The 17,580-nt window shown below is 35.2% G+C and overlaps 2 protein-coding genes across 2 annotated transcripts in view; one reads left to right on the top strand and one right to left on the bottom strand.

Annotated features, from left to right (window-relative positions):
- The first annotated feature begins 1,207 nt into the window (after window positions 1–1,207).
- On the top strand, window positions 1,208–16,530 carry LOC310723955 (thioredoxin domain-containing protein 6-like). The gene is made up of 18 exons (XM_083537556.1): window positions 1,208–1,281; window positions 1,376–1,433; window positions 1,523–1,580; window positions 2,298–2,401; window positions 2,546–2,617; window positions 3,430–3,546; window positions 4,855–4,933; window positions 5,019–5,101; window positions 5,469–5,561; window positions 6,095–6,249; window positions 7,642–7,823; window positions 8,374–8,518; window positions 9,380–9,487; window positions 11,184–11,335; window positions 11,922–12,066; window positions 13,989–14,254; window positions 14,735–14,830; window positions 15,962–16,530. The coding sequence occupies exons 2-18, from the start codon at window positions 1,401–1,403 to the stop codon at window positions 15,997–15,999; spliced, it is 1,926 nt and encodes a 641-aa protein (XP_083393682.1). The 5' UTR covers window positions 1,208–1,281; window positions 1,376–1,400; the 3' UTR covers window positions 16,000–16,530.
- The window catches only part of smarcal1 (SWI/SNF related, matrix associated, actin dependent regulator of chromatin, subfamily a-like 1), a 13,695-nt gene continuing 12,613 nt past the window's right edge, over window positions 16,499–17,580 (bottom strand). The window contains exon 17 of the mRNA XM_083537505.1: window positions 16,499–17,020. Within this exon, the coding sequence (XP_083393631.1) occupies window positions 16,829–17,020 (192 nt within the window). The 3' untranslated portion in view covers window positions 16,499–16,828. The remainder of the gene's footprint in view (window positions 17,021–17,580) is intronic.

The raw sequence follows: 17,580 nt of genomic DNA, 5'->3' as shown, positions 1-17,580 counted from the left end.
AGAGAGAAAAGGAGTAACCACACACAGTGGACCATATGCTTTCATATGGGCACTGAGGAGGATCTTCATCCATTGGCAGCGTGTAAGCACACACTTGTAACACAATGGAAATAACATTGCATTATGGTCATTTGCATTAGGTAGCATATTTGAATAGTTGTGTATATATATATATATATATATATATATATATATATATATATATATATATATATATATATATATATATATATATATAAAACGACTAATATTTGACTTATAACCAATTCTAAAGGTAAACTGCAGTCAAGACAAGCATAAATATACATTTAGCAAGAATAAATGGTGTCAAATTGAATCTAACTTCTAACACTTTAAATAACAATTGTTGATTCAATAAGCTTTAAATGTTATAAATATACATCAACTACAGTTTAGTCAGGTTAAGTCAAGTGGCTTTTATTATACTATCTGTACACTATGCAGTGAAACAAAACAATGTTCAATAGGACAAAGGTGCTACGAAAAACAACAAACATTGACACAATAAAATACAACACCAACAAGAAGAAACAGACATATATTCAGGACATAAAGAACATGATGTGCGCATGTGCAAATGTAATAATAATGTGAGGGTTTAGCAGCAGTTATTTGTGAAATACAATTCAAATTAAGGAGTGTGTAAAACCGCTTTGATGGGTCCAACAAATAAACATGATGGTCCATGTTTGCCTTTTGGGCTTACAAGGGTTTATGAACATGAAGATGAAGCTCTTACTTGTCACATATGCATTACATGAGAGTGAAGTTCATCTTCATATCCCAGCGATATAATGAAGCTGGGGTCAGCACAGGGTCAGCCATGATACAGCATCTCTGAAGCAGAGAGGGTTAAGGGACTTGCTCAAGGGCCCTACAGTGGAAGTGGTCCTGTGGTGCTGTGGTCCTGACCTTCTGAACCATAATCCAGAGCCTTCACCACTGAGCAACCAAAGTCACAGCCAAAAATTTTAGAGCTTTAAATTCATCATTATTATTATTATTATTATTATTATTATTATTATTATTATTATTATTATTATTATTATTATTATTATTATTTAAATTCATTATTATTCATTAATATTTAAGCAATTAAATATAATCAGTACTTCAACATAAATGACCAATAGCGCCATTTCAGTGAATCACGCCCACTTAGGAAACCCGCCCACTTTTGCAATGCTTGGCAACCAGGACGCCAAACAAGCGGGTGCTAACACGCCAGAGCTTCGCCCAAAGTTTTTATATATAAAGCAGGTACTTGTGTTTTTTTTAAAGGTTTTTTTCATGCATAAAATGTCTTTCTGATTTTTCTGACGTCTGCATGCTGTGTTGTAATTATTGATCACAGATCTCGACGCATCAAGTCTAATTCTATGGCTGGAAAAAAAAAGGAAGTTAGTTTACAGGTAACAGAGTTTCAAATAACGGAGCACAGAGGTTCTTGTTGTTCTTACACATTTTTACAGCCTTGAAAAGTTATTTTATTTAATCCCAGGTGTCCATCAGTAGCGATGAACAATGGGGTGAGATGTTGGCCACGAGAGGGTTAACAGGTGAGAGAAAAGAGACAAACCTCTGGCAGAACCCAGATGTTTTAAACAAAATAACCTCCAACAGAACAGGTTTCACTGTGTAAAGGAAAGCTCATGGTAACAATTGACTGATGAAGTGCTGGATATAGGATAAAAAAGCCATAAACTAAAGAAGGACATGAACAGATCATTGGATTTTGAAGAGTTTATATTTGAGAACCTGTGAGTGTATATAATTATCTAGATAGATTTTGTTTATACATATATATATATATATATATATATTTTTTTTTTAATATAGATAAATACATTTTCTGCCAACTTACTGAAACCCTGTCTTATATTTTATATTTAATAGCTGTTTTGTATATGTTTGGTCGAATTAAAGAGGCTAATAATTAGAAATATTATTAATAGTAATCATTTTATCAATAATAATAAAAAAAGAAGAGGAGTAAGGAAGGAGAATAAAAAGTATTATTAGTAATAGAATAACTAACTAAGACTTCAATCATTTACAACTGCTAATGGTGGACAGGTGATATCCTGTAACACCAAAAAAAAAGGAAAAAAAGGAAAAAAATGCACTTTGAGAATTCTTGGTGTAGATTATTATATTTTCATAATATAAAAGTTTATCTTAGCACTGGAACATGCTGTACAGCCTGATAGCATGATTCCTTCTGTTCAGTCCTTCTGTTCATTGTGTTGTATTGTACCCTCTTTCTGGTATTTTAGTAGTGGATGTGTTCCAGCAGTGGTGTGGACCATGTCGTGCTGTCGTAAGCCTCTTCCGCAAAATAAAAAATGAGCTGGGAGATGACTTGCTGCATTTTGCCATTGTAAGATCATTAGTTCATCGACTAGGGTGTGCTTTTGGGAATAATTTTTCACAGAAGCACACCCTTCATGAATTTTTCTCTGAGTTTTGAGTTGGTCACTGTTGTATGCAAAATTTTGATTTATATGCTTTTTGAACTCCCAAGGCAGAAGCTGACAGCATTGAAGCACTAGAGATGTACAGAGGAAAGTGTGAGCCCACTTTCCTGTTCTATGCTGTAAGTTATTGAAGAAAGATTTTCAGTTCTCCCTTGTCAGTATGCTCATCACTCCTGGGGATGAAAGTTAGAAACTATTTACTATTTTAGCAGGATCATCTGTCTCCATACTACCCTGACCTCTTTCAAACCAAATACATGCATGTCTTCCCCTCACCACATCCATAAACCTCCTCCTTGGTCTTCCTCTTTTCCTCCTTCCTTGTGGCTCCATCCTCAGCATTCTCCTACCGATGTACCCCATGTCCCTCCTTTGCACATGTCCAAACCATCTCAATCGCGCTTCTCTCACTTTGTCCCCAAAACGTCCTACATGCGCTGTCCCTCTAATAAACTTGTTTCTAATCCTGTCCATCGTCGTCACTCCCAATGAAAATCTCAACATCTTCAGCTCTGCTACCTCCAGCTCCACCTCCTGTCTTTTACTCAATGCCACTGCCACTTTCCCTTTCACTCTTGCAGACACTCTTCTATCACAAATCACTCCTGCTATCACTCTTCTCCACCCACTCCACCCTGCCTGTACTCTTTTCTTCACTTCTCTAACACACTCTCCATTACTTTGCACTGTTGACCACAGGTACCTGAACTCCTCCACCTTCTCCACCTCTTCTCCCTGCAACCGCATGTACTCTGTCTTACTTCTACTGACTTTTATTCTCCTTCTCTCCAGCACGTACCTTCACCCCTCCAGGCATAAATCATGTTAATAACCTTAAATGCCATCACACACTTTTGCTTAAGGAAACAAGGCTTATATATTTTGTGCTACATGTTCAAAAACTATTTTCTTTCTGTTTCTGTGTGTGCAGGGTGGGGAGCTTGTAGCTGTGTTGCGAGGTGCAAACGCTCCTCTCCTGCAGAAAATGATAGTGGAGGAACTGGCCAAAGAGAAAAAAGTGCTTGAGCACAGCATTAAGCGAATTGCGGTGAGCACCTCAATGCATGAAACATGTTTATCCTACATGTATTCTGAATCTTTATTCTCAATAAATTATGTTTATGAGAAAGAAGATGTCTAATCTTTCCCTATAGATTTCCAAATTCTTGGGTCTTAGGGTGATAAGGCTGTGTATTTAACACAAAGCTAACCTATGTTAAACACCATCGCAGGCTCTTAGAGTTCTTTATGCTTTTGACAGTTCCACAACTGGTTCATGGTTCACATTCACATTCAAGTCTGCTATTTGTCTACATCCTTCGCACATGGTTTTAACCACTGTGGACCGATCTGTGGCATGTGTATGATTAGCACAGAATTTCAACAAACCTTTTGACTTTTAACATTCTAGATTATTGTTCTGTGTGTTCGAAATCTCTTGGCACAATGTAAAAAAAGCTCAATGTACTTAATGTACATGTACAAAAGGATATAAAAACTCAACACACCACTGCTAAAAGGGCAGGTTTTGCAAATGAAGATAAACAATGTCAAAGCGTTTTCCACCCTCACTTTAAAATTACAAAATATACAAATGTGTAATGTATACAGTGTATAAAAATTTGAAAAAAAAATTAAGGTTTTTTTAAAACAAAAAAACAGTAACCTGGGTTTAGATGTTTACCTTCAGGGTCCAGGAGCAGCAACTTGCTCCCAACGTCTTAACCACTGAGCTACCAAATCAAATTAAATTTTTATTTGTCACATACACATACATACAGAGTTCGACATGCAGTGAAATGCTTTGTACGACTGTCCGGCATGATTGAATAGGATGGGGAAAAAAAATAAAACAATGGAAAAAAGAAGGCAGATAAATAAAAACAATAAACTATGTAAAATATAAAAATATATTAATATAAAGATCAGCAAAAAAAATAGTGATTAATCTTTGTCCATTTGGGATAAATTGCTTTGTTATGTTGATCTAATTGTACATGAACCCCCAAAACCTTCAGGAATGCACAAATTACTTTATACTGTATCGCTCCAGTGATGAAAATTCTGACATAATTACTTTAAACATGCTTCTCTGTCTATCTCCTTACACTTTTGTCTAGTGTAAGAGCTTAGAATTTCTTGATATTTCCTGACAATTCAACATCTGACTTTAGTCTTTCAGTTCAGTATTGTTTAGAATCGTTTGATTTTTGTTCTATTTTTAGTGCGGCAAAGAAATCATAGTAATCATGCCGTCAAACCAACAGTATATAACCGATGCAGTAGACAGACATTAGACTAAAAAAAATAAAGATCAACGTGTATTTGTTATAATTTGTTACATCTTTTGTCTCAGGTGGTAGATGATGGATTGATTGATGAAGATGGGGTGCAAGAAGATGCAAAAGCTCATCAACATTATGAAGAGGCTCTTGGTACTTATAAATCCTTGGATAAAACCCCCTAAATATATGCATTAATGTTAAGTAACGATAATTATCTTTGTCTTTTTCCATTCAGTGCCTGCTAACAGGTCTTACACAGTGGGAATCATTAAGCCAGATGTTGTTGCACATGGGAAGACAGATGAGATTATCATGAAGGTACATAATATAGTGATATATATATATATATATATATATATATATATATATATATATATATATATATATATATATATATTACTACAGCACTAATAAATTCTTGAATCTGATGATGTTGTTGTTGTTGATGGATTTGTCTAGAATGTTATTTCATCTTTACCTTGGCCCTGATATGAGTTCCAGCTGCAAGGAAAAATCAGTTTATTGCACTTGTTTAAATTTGTTATAATTTCTATAGTCTTCTTGCCATTGTATAAGAGAAATTAGGACATATTAGATAAGCTGTTTATCATGTCATTGAGTATGTAAATCTGCATAATAACCCAAGGAATAATTTGTTTGTTTGTTTGTTTGTTTGTAAACTAAGATTCAGGATTCAGGCTTTGAGATCCTGGCTCATGAGGAGCGCAGACTGAGTGAGTCAGAGGCTCAGGAGTTTTATCAGCACAAAGCAGCTGAGGTAGTATAATCTAGCATGCATACTGCACAAAGGCCCCTGCTATCTGGCTGTCTTATCACCCTCTCATACCCACATTCAGCTTCTTCACTTTGATTTCCTAAGAATGTTTTTTTTTTACAGTTGCTGAAGGTCCCATAGAGCTCATACAGGCTCAGCTGGTTGGCTGTGTTTGTCATACAGTAAAAAATGTTATGTAGTCTTTATACAAAAAAAAAAAATGGCTGCATTCATTATGTCCTTGCGATTATTGTTCTTACTGGAGGTATACAATGTGGAAGCCTAAGAATAGAGCTGCTGACAATGTGCATGTTCCTACTTTTGCTTACTCTGCAGAACCACCAAACAGCATGGAACTGAGCCTCAGGTTGTCTTTGACGTAGTTCAGTAATGTGCACACCTCATGTCTTGTGTGTGTGTGTGTGTGTGTGTGTGTGTGTGTGTGTGTGTGTGTGTGTGTGTGTGTGTGTGTGTGTGTCTGTGTGTGTCTGTGTGTCTGTGTGTGTGTGTGTTTGTGTGTGCGTATGTGTTCCCAGCCATACTTTAACGAGCTGATCCACTTCATGTCCAGTGGCCCCTCCCATGTTCTGGTCATTTCTAATCCTGATGGTACTGATGATGTCATCTCAGCCTGGCAGGCATTCCTGGGACCAGCAGATATAAAACAGGCCAAGACAGAGCATCCAGAGAGGTATACTTCACATAAAACACTTCATGTACATTTAAAAAGTTATGTATCCTTATATACTTGAGTCTTTTTCAACTTGTAGTCATATATACCATAAATGAATCCTCAAACTTTAAGTGTAAAAATCTTAATTGTATAAATTAAGAACCATATAATACTCAAATATAATGCTTGATTGTAGCATGATATAGCATTTATTAACTGCATTTAATAACGCAGATTGTACAAAGAAACATTTACTCAATTTTTTTGTATTTGCATTAAGTTTATTCACCTAATTACAATAATTTAGATTTTCATCTTTTTGTTTTATCGTTGTACATTGCATAACATAACTTTTTATCATTTTATCTTTACTATTTGATTATAGCACTCTAAGCTAGCAAATATATGAACGTGCTCTGTACTATGTTTATTGTTATATAAATATTGAAGTTTTGTGAACTGAAAAAAACCAAGCAGTGAAGGTAAATGTGAGGTAAACGTAAATTATTTAATTGAATCTCAATTCAATTTAATGAAAATATGCAGTTAATGTTAAACTATAAATATGATGATTAATATTCTAACTTCACAAACTAATTGAAACTCCTTCTTGCTTAAATGTGTGTGAATAAACAGCATTGCTTTGCCACAGTCTTCCATTATACCTAATCACACCATCTATACAGTCACAGGGGTGACAGTGTTTTTTTAATTTTCAAAATAGTGCGTATTTCTAAGCAATTGTAGGTCACTAATTGTTATCTTACAGCCATACATTGTGTAATGTGTTGTAGGAATGTCCTGTGAAAACTGTGGCCTTCAATGAATTATTAAGCAGAGAAAGGCAACAGAGCCTATTGAGACTTTCCTTGAAGTGACGCAGGCTAATAGTATACATATATCACAATGCTTGTGCGTTTTTTTGCATGATTTTTTGCATCATTCCATGATCTGAAACATCTCTAAGGCGCCAATATTTTCTAGAACAAAATTTAAGCGAGACCAGGAAGAGCAGATGTGTGCTTTTACTGAGACGGTCCCATATTGTTTTCACAGATATGAGCGTTAACAGATATAACAGAACGCATCCTGTGCTTATCGTCAGCTTCCCCTTCTCTCTGCGCTTGCTGAGAACCAGCAGTCACACCATCTGTTCTTTCTTTTTCTCCTTTTTCTAATTTTTTCTGTTTTTCTCTCTGCTCAATGTTGTTTTTGTATAATTATACCTCTCTAAATTTTCTTTTCCTAACCTTCTCACTAACCCCCCTGCATTTTGGGGTTTTTTTTCCATTTACTTATTTTCGTAAGAAAGGCTCACTTTCTTTTCCTTCTCTCTCAATGCATTTGAATCTTTTTTCTAGATCTAGATATTGTTCCTCTCCCTGAACTTATTTTTCTTTTCTTCCCCAGTCTGCGAGCTCAGTATGGAACCGAGGATCTCTACAATGCTCTTCATGGCAGTCATGATAGCGAGGAGGCTGGTAGGGAGCTGGCCTTCTTTTTCCCCAACTTCGGACCTCCAGAACCGGAACCAACACCCGTTGAGAGGACACTGGCACTCATTCGGCCTAACGCAGCCAGAGAAAACAGAGGCACGTGCCAGAAACACGTCTGCTTGCATATGGAAATACATCCTACAGGCATAAAAATGCAGAGAGAGTGAAAAAGATATATATAAATGGAAATATTTATGGGTGGGTGGGTGATATCGGAAAATATCACACAATATAGACAGTAGCAAAACTAAGTAAGACATTGCAAAAAAAAAAAAGATATACATTTGAAAAATAAAATAATTTGAACTAAAGATATGTACCATCTATAGAACTTATAGAATTTTTTTTATTATTTATTCGGTACAGAAAACTGTTCAGAAAAAAGGTCCAGTCAGCTATAGAGTTCCTTTCATTATTGAAATTAACAGTATTTAGAATTAACAGTTCTAAATATAAATTTGGTGCTCTGAGAGCATATAATAGTCGGCATTATTGCAAACTTTAACCCAACTCTAATGTACAGACTCTAATGTACAGAATTTGTAAATCACACAGTCATATGGTTCTCTATTTATTTATAATTTTTTTTTTTTTTTTTTTTTTTTTTTATAAAACTGAGTAATAATAATCTGGATTTGTTTGGCAGATGAGATCTTAGCAAATATCCGCAAGGCAGGATTTACAGTTGCCATGCAGAAGGAAGTGACACTAACCGAGGAACAGGTTCTCCAGTTCTATAGTCAGCAGAAAGATGAGGAAAACTTCCAATCACTTGTCACAACCATGACCAGGTAATTATTATTCAGCATTGCAGCAAGCTTAATGTCTTTAAGGATTTGCAAAGACATACTCTTACTATAGTATGGCCTATCATTCTACTAATATTTAAAAAGCTCTGGTCAAAGGTGTTTTCATGACAAACATCAGAACCTTCAACATGGATCAGTTTTATCATTGTCTTTAGATGAAGTAGATGTTTCTTTTACCACATTACCATTTATTTTAAATTCCAGAACAACAGATCATATTTTTTTTTTGTGTTTATAGTTACTGTATCAATTATTGAGAAATGTGACAGAATTAAGTTCTAATAGTTTTGAACATAAATCTTCAGAAAAAACAGCAAAAAAAACTCACTCCCCTTACCATCTTTACAATATTTATTTTACTCTGTGTTCAAGTTAATAAGAAAAACTGTCAAAAGAAACTGCAAATGCATAGATTTCTTCCCACAGAAAACTTTACCAACACATTTTTTTCCTAACTCTTTTTATGTATAATATTCAACATACAAGTAACAGAAACATATCTGGGAAGTGGTAGCTGGGATGTGGTAGCTCAATGGTTAAGGTTTTGGTGATATTGAGGGTTCAAAGCCAGTATCACCAAGATGCCACACTTGTATCATGCCTAACCCTGTGCTGTGACCCCAGCTTCCTAACATTGCTAGGATATGCAACGAAAGACTTTCACTGTGCTCAAATGTATGTGATATGTACAAAGCCTCTCTATTATCAAAACAAGCACATTACTGGACGATTAATTGACATTTTGGGTCTAATCAAAAGTCAGAATTGCACACGTCTGTACTGTATAACAAATGCATGCATGTGTAATATACAGTGTGTGAATAGCTGTGCTGTTGTGTGTAGTGGCCCTGTGCTGGCTCTGGTCCTGGCTAAAGTGGGGGCTGTCGAGCACTGGAGAAATATGCTGGGACCCAAAGACCCAACACAGGCAAAGCAGGAGCAACCAGACAGGTACTGGATGAAACTCTGACTCTCAAATCTATGCAGATTTTTAATTATTCTCCTCGGACATTTGTCTTGTTATCCAGTCGCCATTAACATTAGCACTGCTTGCTTCAAATTCAATACATATGACTTCTTAGATAGATAGATAGATAGATAGATAGATAGATAGATAGATAGATAGATAGATAGATAGATAGATAGATAGATAGATAGATAGATAGATAGATAGATAGATAGATAGATAGATAGATAGATAGATAGAGTGAAAAATACATGAAAGCAAGTGCTTGTTCCTACATTCCTAGATGTTCAATGCAGAAAATAGACTTTAACTGACATTAAAAAAAAAAGCTTTTGCAATACTTCATGTGAAAGAGAGAAACAGGAAGAAGTGTAGCGCATAACACAGTGAGTGCTTTTTTATTTATTTATTTTTTTAACAAATCCAACTGAACATTTAGTGCCAATACCAACATCGCTTATATATAATTTAAACCGTTCTAATAACCAGGGCATCAGTGAGGGTTTTCTTTTAATGTTGCTCACTGAGATAATGTTTTAAGGCTTTTAATATGTTTCTTTTAGACATACAATTTGGAGATGTGTAATCTCCACACTCATAAAGGCTCAAAACGTTAAATCATTTGCACAATAATTTCTATAGAACGGGAACAAGTGGATGAATGGCACAGATTCACATTTTTTAAGGAAAATATGTATTTTGTTTCTTTTAGTTAGGCTTTGACATTTCAATTTAATATCATTTAAAAAAGACTAAAGACTTTCATTTATTAATTATATACAGAATTAATTTGTTTCAGTTTCAGACTAGCTTTAAAACATATTTGGTTGAATTCTAGAAGTTGATGTGTTGGAAGCAGGAGAAATGGACATGCATAAGTATCCGAGCGACTTTGACAGAGGCTAAATGTGATGGCTAGACCACTGGATCTCCAAAACTACAGATCATGTGGAGTGTTCCTGCTATGCAGTGGTTAATAACTATTAGAAGTAGTCTTAATAATTATAACTGGTGAAATAGTGACAATGTCATGGACACCCAAGACTTTTTGTTGAGTGTGGATTATGAAGCCTGTCCCATCTAGTCTGATCTTACAGAAGAGTGTAGCACAAATTGCTGAAAAAGGTCATGCTGGTTATGAAAGAGAGGTTTCTGAACACACACTGCATCGTAGCTCCTTGTGAATGAGACTGCGTAGCTAAAAAAAACTATTAGAACTGGACTATGGAGCTACGGCTGAGTGTGTAAAAGAAGATAAGCCATCAAAGGCAGTGTAATGCACTAGATAACATTTTGCTGGAAAACCTTGAGTCATGGCATTCATGTGGATGTTTCTTTTAACACGTATTACCTTCCATGACATTGCTCTTTCTGCAGGATACTGTGCTCTTGTGCACTCGGGAAAATTTCTTAAATCCAAATCCTCGAAATGTTAATGAGATGGGGGGCACAAGAGGGACATATTGTGTGAATACGTATTTACGCTCACTGTACTGTGAATGCAGAGTACATCCATTTTAGCTTCACCAATAATCCCATAGTGCATTGCAGATCAATTCAAATTACAATGATCAACAAAGACTTATCTGCATTGATGTGTGTGTGTGTGTGTGTGTGTGTGTGTGTGTGTGTGTGTGTGTGTGTGTGTGTGTGTGTGTGTGTGTGTGTGTGTTCCTCAAGCCTGCGAGCTCAGTTCACATGGGAGAGCGAGTATGTGAACCAATTGCATGGAAGCATAAGCGTAGAAGCAGCTGCACAGGAGATCAGCTACTTTTTCCCTACAGAGTGCACACTGGCTGTTATCAAACCTGACACTTCAGAGGAGCTCAGGGGTAATGTACTAAACAGAGTTGTTTTTGGCAACTGCACATTCTGTTCACTGTTTTTTATCAGCATTCCATAAAATACAATAGCTTTTATTTAATAAAATAAAATTCTCTTTTCAACCACACAGCAATAGAAGTATCAAAAAATTGAGGGTTTATTGATTAGGCATTTCATTTAACTATGCCATTTGTTCCTGCTATAATGAAATGTGTAGCACCTTCCCGTGCAAAAACTGCAGTTTAAACTTCAAAAGGGAATTGAAAAGATAATAAAGAGAGTATTAAAATCAAAAAGGAACATAATATGAGCAGCAGTAATAGTAAAAATATAGATGTAAATCATTCGGAAACAATGAGACCAAATACAAACACAAAAATATATTGAACGGAGGTTGTAAAAGAATAATGTATGTTGGGCAAGTGAGCAAATGTAGCTAATGTAAATTCAAAAGTAGTACTCATGATTAAAAGAAGACGTTTATAGAAATAATCAAACCAATACACAGGCTTTCCATATTCCAGTGTACAAGGATTTAAATTGATCCAGAATAAATCTAAAATCCGGGTTTATTTTTGGATGTGTGTTCAACAGAGAAAATCTTAGAGGAGATCCAAGTTGCAGGGTTCACCATCTCTCAGCAGAAGGAGATGATTTTGTCCAATGAGATGGCTGAGGAATTTTACACACAGCACAGTGACAAGCCATTCTTCAACCAGTTGGTGGATTACATGTGTTGGTAAGATAATATACACCCCACAAATTCATCCAATTCCACAAATTATAATTATTATCGCAAGGTAAAGGTGTTCACAATGGACTTTTACAAGTGTGCCTATATCTATTAGTCTCAAATTCCTTTTAAGTAATTCTAGTCCTTAGAAATAATTATATTTGTATTATTTTTTAGTTAATTCTATACAATTTTACTCTTTTTGGATATTTTTTTACATTCTGTCTTTCTTTCTTTCTTTCTTTTCTCTCTCTCTATCTCTCTTTCTGAATGAATTTTATTCCTCTACAAAATTTGCACACGTTTGTTATCTTTGGCACCCAGAGGTGCTGGATGTACTGATTCTCTCTCCAGCATCAGCTGAGCGGTGTCTTATTTAAATTCCTCTGAAGCTGGTTGGAAAATGATCAGGGGAGAGGGTGTACATTCACTGTCTTTAAAAATGCTTATGCACAGCATAAACGCTCTGTATTTGCAATATAGCATTAATGTAAATGAATGTGTACAGACTACATTGTTAAACATAACATTGTTAATACATTAACATGAACAGTAAATGCGAGGAATAACATGATTTCCAGAAAGTGCACAGTGCCTGTGAAAAGTTTGGAAACACCTTGTCTTTTATTGTCTTTGAGACACATACATGGTCTTGTTTATATGCGACAAGTTAGGAAAAAAGGTAAAAACAAGAATTGAACGACTGGAAAAAAGTTTTGTAAACAAATTTTTTGTCTCTAACAGAAAAACTTATGTAAGACCAGGAGAACAGGAGAGAAAATTTCACCAGACTGTCTCACACCCACAGTTAAAGATGGAGGTGTAAGCTTAACAGTTTTGCAGTTGTTTCGGAGCAGGGAAGGTTGGAGACTAGTTCCAGGGGAAAGGAATCCTAAAATACTTATTAGACTGCACCCTACAACAAGACAATGACCTGAAGCATACATCCAAGTTCTATAAGTGTTATTTAGAGAATAAACAGTCAGTTTGGAGCGTTATCTGTCATGAAATGGCCTGCCCAGTCACCGCACTGAGATGAATTGGATTGCAAAGTCGGAAATAAATATCCAACTATTGAAGAACAAGTATTTTAGCAGAATGTTTGGAGAAACAAACTGTCTGGATGCCAAGAGTGTGTAAAGCTGTTATTCATGCTAAGGGAGAATTTTTTTAATAAAAATAAAATTGTACATCTGACCATTTATGTATTTGTTTGGTCAAAGTAAATCTTTATACTGTAAATGTACCCTTTACGTAAAAACTAAAAGAATATGAGTGTCTATCAAAAATTATGAGTAGGGGTTTCAAAACTTTTGACAGCCAATTTATAGGCAAAAAACTTTATATTAAATTGCATATTAGAAGGGTTTACATCACCAAAGTTTATTTTTAGTTGGTCTGGGATTCTGAAGACTAATTTTGCCAGATTCAGTCAGGATTGTCATTTTTAGAAATACACAAATTTACTACGCAAGGATAACATGATCCTGATAACTTTATAAGTGATCTGATTAAAGAAACAGCAGATCGACACTTAAAGGAAATGCTTCTGCAATGCTTTCATTCTGAATGATCACGACGCAGGTTATTGCTCCAATGGACCAGAATGAAATTCACTCATGTGAAAGAAAAACTTTATGTATCTTAAACTGTATCTAAAATCTTAGTTACAGCTTTATCTGATTTGTACAAACTGCTGACAATGGACTCTACTTTCAAAAAACATTTATAAATCTTTTTTTTTTTTTATTCCCATTTTTCCACCTCTTTACATTTCCAAAAGTTTATTTTGTGAGTTTTGAAATTAACCCAAACAGCATAAAACTCACTGTTACAATCACATTCACATTAATATTGAACTGTATATCATAATTTATATCTATACAGAAAGCTGATTTGATAAATCTGTATCATATTGTTTCCACCAGTGGTCCATGTACAATGCTGATTCTGTCTAAAGAGGATGCAGTACAGGAGTGGAGGATGATGATGGGCCCTGCTGATCCCAGTATGGCAAAAGAGACAGCACCAGGATCGCTGAGAGCTCGCTTCGCTAAGGACATCCTGGAGAATATTGTGCATGGTTCATCCAGTTTACAGCATGCACAGGAGGAAATACAGCTCATCTTTGGGGGGTTCAGCACAAAGAGTCAAGTTATGAGTACGGGAGCTGATGATGAGCCAAATCCATTAGGTAATTTATTCAGCCTTTAACAAGCACATAAAGCACTAATGTTAGTAAATCCTTTTTTGTGTGTTATTTCCGAAACTTTTTACTAAATTCAGAGTGATTACTGAGGAAAAACACATTCAAATCCAAAGAGTAATGTGTTTTTTTGAACATTTATGAAGTTATGGACAAGGAATTAAATATTTATGATGTATTAGGAAATGTGTAGAGGTGTGTAAGAAAAAACAAAGGAAGGAGTGTACAAGATCCTCCTTTTTTGTATTTACATTTATTGGCCATTATAGGCACAGAAGTCATATCTTTCATCTCAGGCCAAAGTGACCTGAACACAATCTGTGTAATATGAATCAAATATTTATATTTAACTTCCCAGGTAAATCTTTTCATAGTGTAAAATAAGTTTGTTCAGCCTTTAATAAAAATGTTATATTTTATATTGCCCCAAATATGGGTTGTGCGTGAATATAACTGTCTTTTCCCTAGAAACAGAAGAAAGCTTCGCTGAGCTGAAGAACCTCCAGACATCGAGATCACCCTCATTCAGTGAACTACAGAACCAGACTGAGCCAAACCATAAAGGTTAGACAAGAAAATGTCATATAATAGCAATTTATTTCTTATTACTATACAGATATTATATACAATCAAATTTTTGTTAAGCTTGTCTCTTAGGTGATGAGTGAAATGCACATAAATACCTACAATCACCTTTATTAAGAAACAAATGCTTTGTTTTATAGAAAGCGTTTCCAAGTTGGAGTCTTTAGAAACAGTTTTTTTCCCTGTTTCTAATACACCTAATACTTTATCCAGTTGAGCAGGGAGCAGACATCAAAGTGTGGATTAGGAAGGAACTAAGAAAACCCCCCTGACATTGTGCAGAAGTAGTGTTCCTTTGAGCATTGAAGCCAGAGACATGAATGAGGGAGATCTTTTCAGAAGAAGAAAAAAATGGGGATTTTTCTGGGCAAAAGGGAGATGGCAATTCATGTGTACCCAGTGACCACTGACATTTTATCCCTAAATACACTTGATTTCCCAAAAGCACAAAGGCATACTAATAATTACAAGGTACAATAAGCATGAACATGGTGAATAGAAAAAAAACACCATCCAAACCAAAGACTGGGTGCTGATGCTGGCTCCACTGCCATTTGAGTAGATACCCTTTAATGGAACCACTCATTTGTCCAGAATTAGTTTTAAGAAATGGTAAAACACAATGCCACTTTTTACTAGCAGTAGCAATTTTAAGAAGTAGAAAGAAAACATTGGTTGGATGGTTTGGTCAGAAAATATTTTGTTTATAGCTACATTTAATGTTGCTCACAAAACAAGTTATCGCCGGCATTAAAGCAGCTCTTTCTTTTCTCTCTTTTAAAAGACAAAAATGCAGATTGCCTTATTATCCAAGCTTTCCTGTAACCCTCATTTTTTTAATCTGCTTATGACACTACAAGTTTTTGTATAAACTGTTACTATAAGCATGCTAACCTATTAGAAGTATATTAAGTGCATTAATATAAACCTTGCAGCTGGATCTACCATCACATCATGCCTACCAAAATCAGATTACGAGAATTCACTGTAGACTTAAATCTAAATGCTGGAATAACTCATCATTAAGAAGTATCATTTAAAACCTTGTGTGTTTAATTATTGGTATTTAGAAAATGTTAACTCAATGATTTGTAATGCACTTTATTTTAGGAGAAGACTCGGACATCAGGGACAGTCTTCAGAGTTGAGGAGTCCTGAACAAACCATGAAGGCTGTGGTTCATTATTATACAATATGTTTACAAGGTTACCATCCATCCCAAACCGGTGACACAAATATGGAAAGTAACAACTATATACAATGTATTAGTTTACAGTAGTGTTCCAATTTTCCTTCACAAAACTATGAGGCCCAAACCGGTTCCAGCACGAACCATTAACCTGGAAATAGAAGCTTCAACAAGCAAATAATGGTGTAACTGGTCGGGATGTCCAGAAAATGTTGTTGTATTGTGTATCATTGTAGCATAAGTACAACGTGGTGGAAATTCTTTGAAAGCTCAGATAAATGTTACTAAATTACAGTTATGGAAACATCAGGCATTGCTACTCCTATGAAATTTATATTTTGAGGTGTTATTAATATTAGATCATAAGATATTAGCATTTTTAACATGTGCATTTTGATATATTAAGTTGTGTCGATTGCATGGCTTTAACCACTGTAGTATAAATAACAGTCAAATGATTTAGATACAATAAACGTTTATGAAGAACACAGCTCTTCTCTGGTTGATTAAATACTCAGTACAAAAACCAATAAAACCCATACAAAACATACAGTATATTGATTTGGTAAAAACCTGTAAATAAACATGTGCTTTATTAATTAGAATGTGTCCTCCAACACATATGCAATAATTATATAGAAATAAATCTATGCTATTTTTTCAAACCAGACTTTCCAAAAAAGCAAAACAGAAAAAATCAATCAATCCTGACAACCAAAAAGTACACTTTATTACGTTGATAATTGGCAGGCTTTATTTACTTAGTTTTTTTTTTTTATTTTTTTTTTTTATCCGAAATAGTCTTCTATACGCCTTTTCTTGCTGGGGCTCTCTGAGACGTGATTGTCCTGGTGGCTGACTGAATCTGGCTGGTCATTGTCTTCCCAGTCATTTACAGCCTCTAATAGCATTGATTCGTCCATATCCTCCTCTGAGAATGATCTCTGGAACATCTCTGTGATTCTTGGCTGTTTCTGGTCCTGCAAAGCAATACAGCAGATATGAGCCCTTATCCACAACACTGTCAAATTTCTTATATATGGATATCATATGCGAAGTATACACAATTAAGCCGGTTGTGAAATGCAGACACACCCACAATTAACCGCATATGGTATGTAGGCATCGCTTCATAGCACAAAAAGGACTTGCATTTTACTAGAGCCATGGAAAACACACATTAATAAAATTGGTGTTTTTCCAAAAAGAAGAACAGATCAAGGGTAGTATTTGGATTTATATTTCTTGTGGTACTTTTACTATGACAAAAAAAAACGTCAGAAACGCCAATGGTTCTATAGATGCCCTATTTTCCACCCAACACTGGAAGGCTGTTGTTGGTTTGGAAAATACCTGCTCTATCTTCAATTTCTGTTAGAAATGAGCCTGTAGCCAAAAATAATATATGGGACATATATTGCATTTTCCGCTCAGGTTTCACTCTCCTGAACTGTGGTTCCTGCTGATGGATATATTTCACAGTTGTGTAAAAGCAAAGTACTTTCCTTTTATTCGATTGCTTTCATTTTTGTCGCACTTC

Source organism: Silurus aristotelis, assembly GCF_946808225.1.
Source record: "Silurus aristotelis genome assembly, chromosome: 3".
NCBI lineage: Eukaryota > Metazoa > Chordata > Actinopteri > Siluriformes > Siluridae > Silurus > Silurus aristotelis.
This window is presented reverse-complemented; position numbering and strand designations above follow the sequence as displayed.

Bases quoted from the DNA above. Each gene is read 5' to 3' on its own strand.
- LOC310723955 (XM_083537556.1), top strand. From the start codon at position 1,401: ATGGCTGGAAAAAAAAAGGAAGTTAGTTTACAG. The intron at 1,581-2,297 runs GTGAGAGAAAAG...CTGGTATTTTAG, and splicing joins GGCCACGAGAGGGTTAACAG to TAGTGGATGTGTTCCAGCAG. The intron at 2,618-3,429 runs GTAAGTTATTGA...CTGTGTGTGCAG, and splicing joins CCACTTTCCTGTTCTATGCT to GGTGGGGAGCTTGTAGCTGT.